General features: G+C 36.4%; 1 protein-coding gene across 1 annotated transcript; it reads right to left on the minus strand.

Moving 5' to 3' along the window:
- Positions 1-895: 895 nt before the first annotated feature.
- On the minus strand, positions 896-9972 carry LOC138651956 (lens fiber membrane intrinsic protein-like). The gene is made up of 5 exons (XM_069742606.1): positions 9902-9972; positions 8807-8999; positions 8440-8589; positions 1954-2088; positions 896-1865 (listed from the first exon to the last, which is right to left on the minus strand). The coding sequence occupies exons 2-5, from the start codon at positions 8979-8981 to the stop codon at positions 1804-1806; spliced, it is 522 nt and encodes a 173-aa protein (XP_069598707.1). The 5' UTR covers positions 8982-8999; positions 9902-9972; the 3' UTR covers positions 896-1803.
- Positions 9973-12531: the final 2559 nt, after the last annotated feature.

The following is a 12531-nucleotide window of genomic DNA, read 5'->3' on the forward strand; positions in this document are numbered from 1 at the left end:
ATAATCCTCAGGGGCGGGACTACTACAACCACAATTGAGTTTTATAGGGGGCAAAAATTGCAGCAATTGCTCTAAGTAAAACTGATACACTGTATCAGCAATTGCTCTAAGTAAAACTGATACACTGTATCATGATAGCTGACTTGTGTGACATAAATATGTCCAATACATTAAATTCCTGTGTCATTTTTCACCCCTGTATGATCCTCAGGGGCGGGGCTAATATACCAAAATTGTGTTTTATAGAGTGTAAAAATCAGAGAAATTACTGTCAGTGAAACTGATACATTGTCATGTCAAAGGTCTGGCGTAAAACATAAAATTCTAATATTTTAAATCCCTATTTCACGCTTCAACTCCACATATGATCCTCAGGGGTGGGTCTACTACAACAAAAAATTAATTTTTATTAAGGGCAAAAAGTCTGAGAAATTACTTTCCGTGAATATGAGTCATTGTGTTATGCGGAGGGATGAAGGACGACACAACTATTTCCGCCTCTTTAAATCTTTACGCCACTCTCCTCTCACTTATGATCTTCCTGGGTGGGGCTACTACATCCACAATTTAGTTTTATAGAGAGCAAAAATCAAATAATTTCTGCCATCAAAATTGATAAGCCGAGTTAGTACGGAGGCCGAGCATAACACGAAGATTTTCGCTTTTTCAAATCTCTGCTCTATGCTCCACCCATTATGATCCTCAGGGGAGGGGCTACAATAATCAGAATTAACTATCATAAACTTCACGTCTTTTTTTTTCTTTCTATTCCTATAAGATGGCGATAACTTTGATGGGAATTGTAGTGTTAGAACTGTCGGCCAGTAACAGGTTTGGGCAAATGTTGGAGAAGGTGCCATATTATAAATGAATTTCCGCAACTTGCCACAGAATAAGCCGCGGGTTCGAAATGTTTTATTTTTATACTGAAGATCTGTTTTGTCACACAGAAAAGATTCACACCAGATATGTTCCGTACATTCCAAATTCCATAATCAGGATTATTTCCCCCAAAAATACGAAAAAAATCCCCATCGGAAGGCTTTTAAAATTTATATTTAGCAGTGTTCTAATTAAGATCTGTTTCTGGGAAAGCTGGGTGGAAAGCAACATGACCGCATTTTTTGGTTCCCATTGGGAGATGTCACCTAGCTCTCCCAGATTCCTGCATGGCAATTAAACCTTGAGAAAATACGCCTCCTCTATATGAACAGAATAGAATTCAGGAACCTGGGAAAGCTGGATGAAAAGACAGCATTTATTGGTTGTGACTTCTGACAACAATTTTTCACACATTGTTTCAACTTGGGAGCATCACCCAACTTTTCTAGAACTCTGAAAGGCATGTTTACATTGTCTGTAAATAAAAGCTGTGTTGGTTGTCACCCAGCTTTCCCAGGAACATAGATAACTGAAAGAAAACAGCTAAAAAGAGTATACAACAAAGTGACAGGTATGACACCCAGCTTTCCCAGAATCCTGCAGAGAACTAAAAATATGGGAGTGTCACACGTTTACCATTCAGGAGGCAAGTAAAGCTGGGTGACAAGCACATGAGAGCTGTAAAGTCTGTAGTTCTTGTCACCCAGCTTTCCCAGAAACCAAAGGAAACAAAAACGGACAGGTTACATTTGTTATAATCAATGAATGCTGCGGATCGGGGCTGTATATATAAGTATGTGCCTGTATGAAGTCCAGAGCGCGCCGAGTCTTGTCGCCTTCCTGTCACCGATCCAGAAGACGCGGAGAAACGATTTCCGAACACCATCCCATACAACTGTCTTTATGACCAATCCAGACACGTTAGCGAGGTCCGGTGCCTCTCCGACATTCGTGCATTCGATAGGCGCACATGTAAAAGATCCCTGCAATCAGAGGAGAGCGGTAGGGAAAGAGACACAAGGGAGAACTGCACTCACATAGTGATTCTACTGCCCTGAAATCACGTCTTACCTGCGAAGAAAGTCATCAGCAAAGCGACCCAGCCCAAGATATAGGACCAGGAGAAACGCCAGTCGCCAAACCGCTTGCCCAGGAAATTAACCGTTACTCCAGTGTAAATTGCCATAGCCAGTAACACAAAAAGGGCTGAGAACATGAAGGAGGCATCAGTTCAACAATAAGGAACATTACTATAATACTACCCCTATGCGCAATAATATGACTGCTATAATACTGCCCCCTATGTACAAGAATATAGCTACTATAATACTGCCCCTATGTACAAGAATATAACTACTATAATACTACCCCTATGCGCAATAATATGACTGCTATAATACTGCCCCCTATGTACAAGAATATAACTACTATAATACTGCCCCTATGTACAAGAATATAACTACTATAATACTGCTCCTATGTACAAGAATATAACTACTATAATACTGCCCCTATGTACAAGAATATAACTACCATAACACTGCTCCTATGTACAAGAATATAACTACTATAATACTGCCCCTATGTGCAAGAATATAACTACTATAATACTGCTCCTATGTACAAGAATATAACTACTATAATACTGCCCCTATGTACAAGAATATAACTACTATAATACTGCCCCTATGCGCAATAATATGACTGCTATAATACTGCCCCCTATGTACAAGAATATAACTACTATAATACTGTCCCTATGTACAAGAATATAACTACTATAATACTGCTCCTATGTACAAGAATATAACTACTATAATACAGCCCCTATGTAGAAGAAAATAACTACTATAATACTGCCCCTATGTACAAGAATATAACTACTATAATACTGCCCCTATGTACAAGAATATAACTACCATAACACTGCTCCTATGTACAAGAATATAACTACTATAATACTGCCCCTATGTGCAAGAATATAACTACTATAATACTGCTCCTATGTACAAGAATATAACTACTATAATACTGCCCCTATGTACAAGAATATAACTACCATAACACTGCTCCTATGTACAAGAATATAACTACTATAATACTGCCCCTATGTGCAAGAATATAACTACTATAATACTGCTCCCTATGTATAAGAATATAACTACTATAATACTGCTCCTATGTGCAAGAATATATCTACTATAATACTGCCCCTATGTACAAGAATATAACTACTATAATACTGCTCCTATGTACAAGAATATAACTACTATAATACTGTCCCCTATGTACAAGAATATAACTACTATAATACTGCTCCTATGTACAAGAATATAACTACCATAACACTGCTCCTATGTACAAGAATATAACTACTATAATACTGTCCCCTATGTGCAAGAATATAACTACTATAATACTGCTCCTATGTACAAGAATATAACTACTATAATACTGCCCCTATGTACAAGAATATAACTACCATAACACTGCTCCTATGTACAAGAATATAACTACTATAATACTGCCCCTATGTGCAAGAATATAACTACTATAATACTGCTCCCTATGTATAAGAATATAACTACTATAATACTGCCCCTATGTACAAGAATATAACTACTATAATACTGCTCCTATGTACAAGAATATAACTACTATAATACTGTCCCCTATGTACAAGAATATAGCTACTATAATACTGCCCCTATGTACAAGAATATAACTACTATAATACTGCCCCTATGTACAAGAATATAGCTACTATAATACTGCCCCTATGTACAAGAATATAACTACTATAATACTGCCCCTATGTACAAGAATATAACTACTATAATACTGCCCCTATGTACAAGAATATAACTACTATAATACTGCCCCTATGTACAAGAATATAACTATTATAATACTGCCCCTATGTACAAGAATATAACTACTATAATACTGCCTCTATGTACAAGAATATAACTACTATAATACTGCCTCTATGTACAAGAATATAACTACTATAATACTGCCCCTATGTACAAGAATATAACTACTATAATACTGCCCCTATGTACAAGAATATAACTACTATAATACTGCCCCTATGTACAAGAATATAACTACTATAATACTGCCCCTATGTACAAGAATATAACTACTATAATACGGCCCCTATGTACAAGAATATAACTACTATAATACTACCCCTATGCGCAATAATATGACTGCTATAATACTGCCCCCTATGTACAAGAATATAACTACTATAATACTGCCCCTATGTACAAGAATATAACTACTATAATACTGCTCCTATGTACAAGAATATAACTACTATAATACTGCCCCTATGTACAAGAATATAACTACCATAACACTGCTCCTATGTACAAGAATATAACTACTATAATACTGCCCCTATGTGCAAGAATATAACTACTATAATACTGCTCCTATGTACAAGAATATAACTACTATAATACTGCCCCTATGTACAAGAATATAACTACTATAATACTTCCCCTATGCGCAATAATATGACTGCTATAATACTGCCCCCTATGTACAAGAATATAACTACTATAATACTGTCCCTATGTACAAGAATATAACTACTATAATACTGCTCCTATGTACAAGAATATAACTACTATAATACTGCCCCTATGTACAAGAATATAACTACCATAACACTGCTCCTATGTACAAGAATATAACTACTATAATACTGCCCCTATGTGCAAGAATATAACTACTATAATACTGCTCCTATGTACAAGAATATAACTACTATAATACTGCCCCTATGTACAAGAATATAACTACCATAACACTGCTCCTATGTACAAGAATATAACTACTATAATACTGCCCCTATGTGCAAGAATATAACTACTATAATACTGCTCCCTATGTATAAGAATATAACTACTATAATACTGCTCCTATGTGCAAGAATATATCTACTATAATACTGCCCCTATGTACAAGAATATAACTACTATAATACTGCTCCTATGTACAAGAATATAACTACTATAATACTGTCCCCTATGTACAAGAATATAACTACTATAATACTGCTCCTATGTACAAGAATATAACTACCATAACACTGCTCCTATGTACAAGAATATAACTACTATAATACTGTCCCCTATGTGCAAGAATATAACTACTATAATACTGCTCCTATGTACAAGAATATAACTACTATAATACTGCCCCTATGTACAAGAATATAACTACCATAACACTGCTCCTATGTACAAGAATATAACTACTATAATACTGCCCCTATGTGCAAGAATATAACTACTATAATACTGCTCCCTATGTATAAGAATATAACTACTATAATACTGCCCCTATGTACAAGAATATAACTACTATAATACTGCTCCTATGTACAAGAATATAACTACTATAATACTGTCCCCTATGTACAAGAATATAGCTACTATAATACTGCCCCTATGTACAAGAATATAACTACTATAATACTGCCCCTATGTACAAGAATATAGCTACTATAATACTGCCCCTATGTACAAGAATATAACTACTATAATACTGCCCCTATGTACAAGAATATAACTACTATAATACTGCCCCTATGTACAAGAATATAACTACTATAATACTGCCCCTATGTACAAGAATATAACTATTATAATACTGCCCCTATGTACAAGAATATAACTACTATAATACTGCCTCTATGTACAAGAATATAACTACTATAATACTGCCTCTATGTACAAGAATATAACTACTATAATACTGCCCCTATGTACAAGAATATAACTACTATAATACTGCCCCTATGTACAAGAATATAACTACTATAATACTGCCCCTATGTACAAGAATATAACTACTATAATACTGCCCCTATGTACAAGAATATAACTACTATAATACTGCCCCTATGTACAAGAATATAATTACTATAATACTGCTCCTATGTACAAGAATATAACTACTATAATACTGCCTCTATGTACAAGAATATAACTACTATAATACTGCTCCCTATGTACAAGAATATAACTACTATAATACTGCCCCTATATACAAGAATATAACTACTATAATACTGCCCCTATGTACAAGAATATAACTACTATAATACTGCCCCTATGTACAAGAATATAACTATTATAATAATGCCCCTATGTACAAGAATATAACTACTATAATACTGCTCCTATGTACAAGAATATAACTACTATAATACTGTCCCCTATGTACAAGAATATAGCTACTATAATACTGCCCCTATGTACAAGAATATAACTACTATAATACTGCCCCTATGTACAAGAATATAACTACTATAATACTGCCCCTATGTACAAGAATATAACTACTATAATACTGCCCCTATGTACAAGAATATAACTACTATAATACTGCCCCTATGTACAAGAATATAACTACTATAATACTGCCCCTATGTACAAGAATATAACTACTATAATACTGCCCCTATGTACAAGAATATAACTACTATAATACTGCCTCTATGTACAAGAATATAACTACTATAATACTGCCCCCTATATACAAGAATATAACTACTATAATACTGCTCCTATGTATAAGAATATAACTACTATAATACTGCCCCTATGTACAAGAATATAACTACTATAATACTGCCCCTATGTACAAGAATATAACTACTATAATACTGCTCCTATGTACAAGAATATAACTACTATAATACTGTCCCCTATGTACAAGAATATAGCTACTATAATACTGCCCCTATGTACAAGAATATAACTACTATAATACTGCCCCTATGTACAAGAATATAGCTACTATAATACTGCCCCTATGTACAAGAATATAACTACTATAATACTGCCCCTATGTACAAGAATATAACTACTATAATACTGCCCCTATGTACAAGAATATAACTACTATAATACTGCCCCTATGTACAAGAATATAACTATTATAATACTGCCCCTATGTACAAGAATATAACTACTATAATACTGCCTCTATGTACAAGAATATAACTACTATAATACTGCCTCTATGTACAAGAATATAACTACTATAATACTGCCCCTATGTACAAGAATATAACTACTATAATACTGCCCCTATGTACAAGAATATAACTACTATAATACTGCCCCTAGGTACAAGAATATAATTATTATAATACTGCTCCTATGTACAAGAATATAACTACTATAATACTGCCTCTATGTACAAGAATATAACTACTATAATACTGCTCCCTATGTACAAGAATATAACTACTATAATACTGCCCCTATGTACAAGAATATAACTACTATAATACTGCCCCTATGTACAAGAATATAACTACTATAATACTGCCCCTATGTATAAGAATATAACTACTATAATACTGCCCCTATGTACAAGAATATAACTACTATAATACTGCCCCTATGTACAAGAATATAACTACTATAATACTGCTCCTATGTACAAGAATATAACTACTATAATACTGTCCCCTATGTACAAGAATATAGCTACTATAATACTGCCCCTATGTACAAGAATATAACTACTATAATACTGCCCCTATGTACAAGAATATAACTACTATAATACTGCCCCTATGTACAAGAATATAACTACTATAATACTGCCCCATGTACAAGAATATAACTACTATAATACTGCCCCTATGTACAAGAATATAACTACTATAATACTGCCTCTATGTACAAGGATATAACTACTATAATACTGCTCCTATGTACAAGAATATAACTACTATAATACTGCTCCTATGTACAAGAATATAACTACTATAATACTGTCCCCTATGTACAAGAATATAGCTACTATAACACTGCCCCTATGTACAAGAATATAACTACTATAATACTGCCCCTATGTACAAGAATATAACTACTATAATACTGCCCCTATGTACAAGAATATAACTACTATAATACTGCCTCTATGTACAAGAATATAACTACTATAATACTGCTCCTATGTACAAGAATATAACTACTATAATACTGTCCCCTATGTACAAGATTATAGCTACTATAATACTGCCCCTATGTACAAGAATATAGCTACTATAATACTGCTCCTATGTACAAGAATATAACTACTATAATACTGCTCCTATGTACAAGAATATAACTACTATAATACTGCCCCTATGTACAAGAATATTACTACTATAATACTGCCCCTATGTACAAGAATATAACTACTATAATACTGCCCCTATATACAAGAATATAACTACTATAATACTGCTCCTATGTACAAGAATATAACTACTATAATACTGCTCCTATATACAAGAATATAACTACTATAATACTGCCCCTATGTACAAGAATATAACTACTATAATACTGCTCCTATGTACAAGAATATAACTACTATAATACTGCTCCTATATACAAGAATATAACTAGTATAATACTGCCCCTATGTACAAGAATATAACTACTATAATACTGCCCCTATGTACAAGAATATAACTGCTATAATACTGCCCTTATCTAGTAAAGTTACTTTTTATGTTCACATTTTACTCACTGGAGATGAAGAACAGGATTCCTGCAGCAAATGACCTGTTAAACCTCTGGAACGTAGAGAAATGGGCAAAGGACAAGATCCCGGCGATGATCCCAGCAAAGCAGGACAATGTGGAGAGGATCATGAAGGCTCGCGTGGCGTTCCAATACGCTACAAGAGAAACACAAGCCCTGTATTGTATGTCGGCCAGAACAGTTGAACTTCTCTGCTTCTGCCAATGAAGAGATGCAGTGTAAAGCATGGCGGAGAGTAAAAGCAGCAACCTGATTTTCTGATTAGGCAGGACGTTGACATTTACTAGGATTTTAATGAATCCGACACGTTTTCTGGAGGTGTCATTTTAGAAAGTACGGTCATGGCTACCTACCGATGGTCTCCGTTTGCAAGTAACATTTTCCGGTCACACAATATCTCCACAGTCCTTGATGCGCGAACGTCCCGGACAATCGATACTGCATCCAGTAGTCCGTGGCGGTGGAAACGACTAAGAGGATGTTACCCACGCAGGCGCAGAAGAGGCCTCCACCCATGAAACTGTACATCCTGACGGCTTAAGATGTCTGAAAAGAGGACAGGTGAGATATATGGAAACCTTTATAGGACTGTCTGATAATCCAGAATATTTAATAATCCAGCACAAATACTCTCAACGAGATAAATGACCATTCCAAAAATCGGAGGATAACTGCTTTAATTTGGCAATAAAAACATCTAAGAATTGGCAAAAGTGAGGAATATCTGTAACTCTAAGTCTATTCCAACTGTTAAAAAGTAAAACACAGAAAAAATAGAATACATAGATATAGAGATGAGCTAAAAAAAATATTAAAATATTCTTATTTTCGTTGTTCTTAAAAAACAATAGCAAAATAAATAATAAACAATAAAAAAGAGCACTTAATTAAAAAAGTTATAATTAATTTTATTTATTTTTAAATACAACGAAAGCAAACCGTAAACTTTCAGCGTCTTATAGAAGTTGTTTTTCGATTTTACAAACGCTATTGGGTATTTTTTGCTTATTAAACGTTTCCTAAAAGATGTGAAATGATAGATAAAAACCATCGATTTGTTTGTTCAAATAAAAATCAAAACTTTCCCAGAAGAAAAGTGCAAAAAACAAACGTATAGAAACCATTTAGTGTCTCGGTAAAAGGTTCCGTAACGTTTTTTGAGGGGCCACAATTGTATCAAATATATGTTCAGCCTTTAGATTTAACGATGGCGTTTCTGTTACATATTTTAATAATTTTGAAAAACAAAATTTGAAAAAGATACATTGTATCGGAAACATCGTAAAAAAAAAATCCTAAATTTTTGTAACATTGTTTGCAGCCTGCTCCTACGTCAATCTTCCTCGTTTCGCTGCCGTTGGGGAACCTCTGAGGGTCTCGTGATGCAGACGTAAGTCAGGAGACCACAGATTTCTCCGGGTGTATGGGGTCCTGGACAAGCCCCTTACCTGTTTGACGTGTCCTTAGAAGAGGTGAGCAGACACCAAGTTCTCACTCCGACACCGAGCAACGCTGAAAGGAATCACACTAGGCTGCAGTCCAAAAAAACCCATCATGCTCCCAACTGTTGTGCGTGGTTTCTGTCGACGCAGGTGAAATCTTTTTAGCTCAGGAGACCACCCTCTCTCCGGGCAGATAGAATGGGGTCAATAGATCGCCCCCCTGTTCCCTCCAGTCCGAGAGCTCGTTGGGTTCCTGATAAAGGTATGTGCTTAGCTGGCACTCTGGCACCATGAATGGATGTGATGAGGATGACAGTTTTTTCCAGAGACACAGGCCCCACGGAACAATGACGGCCAGGGTTAACCCCTTTATGGCTGACAGATGGTTTTTTTGTGTGTCAGGGTCTGCACATGATCATGCTATAAATTAGTCATGGCTTATTAAGGTGGCACATAGGATGACCTGAATCGTCACATAGATTTACCTACGTTCCGCCAATCATCTCTGCTGAAACTACGGCGCTACTTCGGGTCTAAAGACACGTTCGGTGAAGCTATTCCATATTCCAAATGTAAAGAAAAGGCAAACCCCTACTATGACTTAAAGTCGTGAACATAAATGTTGGGACCTTCTGGTAAATAAGAAAACTCCACAATGGTCACTGAAATAACTTGTAATTGATAAAAGTAATTTTTAATTTACTGAATATCAATGAGAATCAGACTTTGCTTTTGGATTGTGGTTCAACAGAAAAATAGAAATAACTAATAAAAATGGCCAGAGCAAAAATGATGGTTCCCTTAGCTTAATACTTTGTCGGAGGACTGTTTAGGCAGTCATTACAACGATTTCTAGAACTCTCAGTAAGACTTCTTCCCTGTCCACATTTCAGTAACTCTCAGTGAGACTTCTTCCCATCCACATTTCTGTAACTCTCGGTGTGACTTCTTCCCTGTCCACATTTCTGTAACTCTCAGTGTGACTTCTTCCCTGTCCACATTTCTGTAACTCTCGGTGTGACTTATTCCCTGTCCACATTTCTGTAACTCTCAGTGTGACTTCTTCCCTGTCCACATTTCTGTAACTCTCGGTGTGACTTCTTCCCTGTCCACATTTCTGTAACTCTCAGTAAGACTTCTTCCCCCTTCCACATTTCAGTAACTCTCAGTAAGACTTCTTCCCCCTTCCACATTTCTGTAACTCCTAGTGAGACTTCTTCCCCGTCCACCTTTCTGTAACTCTCGATAAGAATACTTCACCATCCACATTTCTGTAACTCTCAGAGTAACTTCTTCCCCATCAACATTTCTGTAACTCTCAGTGTGACTTCTTCCCCATCCACATTTCTGTATCTCTCAGCCAGACTTCTTCCCTGTCCACATTTCTGAAACTCTCGGTGTGACTTCTTCCCTGTCCAAATTTCTCTAACTCTCGGTGTGACTTCTTCCCATCCACATTTCTCTAACTCTCGGTGTGACTTCTTCCCATCCACATTTCTCTAACTCTCGGTGAGACTTCTTCCCATCCACATTTCTGTAACTCTCAGTGAGACTTCTTCCCTGTCCACATTTCTGTAACTCTCGGTGTGACTTCTTCCCATCCACATTTCTGAAACTCTCGGTGTGACTTCTTCCCTGTCAACATTTCGGTAACTCTCGGTGTGACTTCATCCCTGTCCAAATTTCTGTAACTCTCAGCCAGACTTCTTCCCCATCCACATTTCTGTAACTCTCGGTGTGACTTCTTCCCCATCCACATTTCTCTAACTCTCAGTGAGACTTCTTCCCATCCACATTTCTGTAACTCTCGGTGTGACTTCTTCCCATCCACATTTCTCTAAGTCTCAGTGAGACTTCTTCCCTGTCCACATTTCTGTAACTCTCGGTGTGACTTCTTCCCTGTCCACATTTCTGTAACTCTCAGTAAGACTTCTTCCCCCTTCCACATTTCAGTAACTCTCAGTAAGACTTCTTCCCCCTTCCACATTTCTGTAACTCCTAGTGAGACTTCTTCCCCGTCCACCTTTCTGTAACTCTCGATAAGAATACTTCACCATCCACATTTCTGTAACTCTCAGAGTAACTTCTTCCCCATCAACATTTCTGTAACTCTCAGTGTGACTTCTTCCCCATCCACATTTCTGTATCTCTCAGCCAGACTTCTTCCCTGTCCACATTTCTGAAACTCTCGGTGTGACTTCTTCCCTGTCCAAATTTCTGTAACTCTCGGCCAGACTTCTTCCCCATCCACATTTCTGTAACTCTCAGTGTGACTTCTTCCCCATCCACATTTCTCTAACTCTCAGTGAGACTTCTTCCCATCCACATTTCTGTAACTCTCAGTGTGACTTCTTCCCATCCACATTTCTCTAACTCTCAGTGAGACTTCTTCCCATCCACATTTCTCTAACTCTCGGTGTGACTTCTTCCCCATCAACATTTCTGTAACTCTCAGTGTGACTTCTTCCCATCCACATTTCTGTAACTCTCGGTGTGACTTCTTCCCATCCACATTTCTGTAACTCTCAGTGAGACTTCTTCCCATCCACATTTCTCTAACTCTCGGTGTGACTTCTTCCCATCCACATTTCTCTAACTCTCGGTGAGACTTCTTCCCATCCACATTTCTGTAACTC

Source organism: Ranitomeya imitator, chromosome 10, assembly GCF_032444005.1.
Source record: "Ranitomeya imitator isolate aRanImi1 chromosome 10, aRanImi1.pri, whole genome shotgun sequence".
In the NCBI taxonomy this organism is placed as follows: Eukaryota; Metazoa; Chordata; class Amphibia; order Anura; family Dendrobatidae; genus Ranitomeya; species Ranitomeya imitator.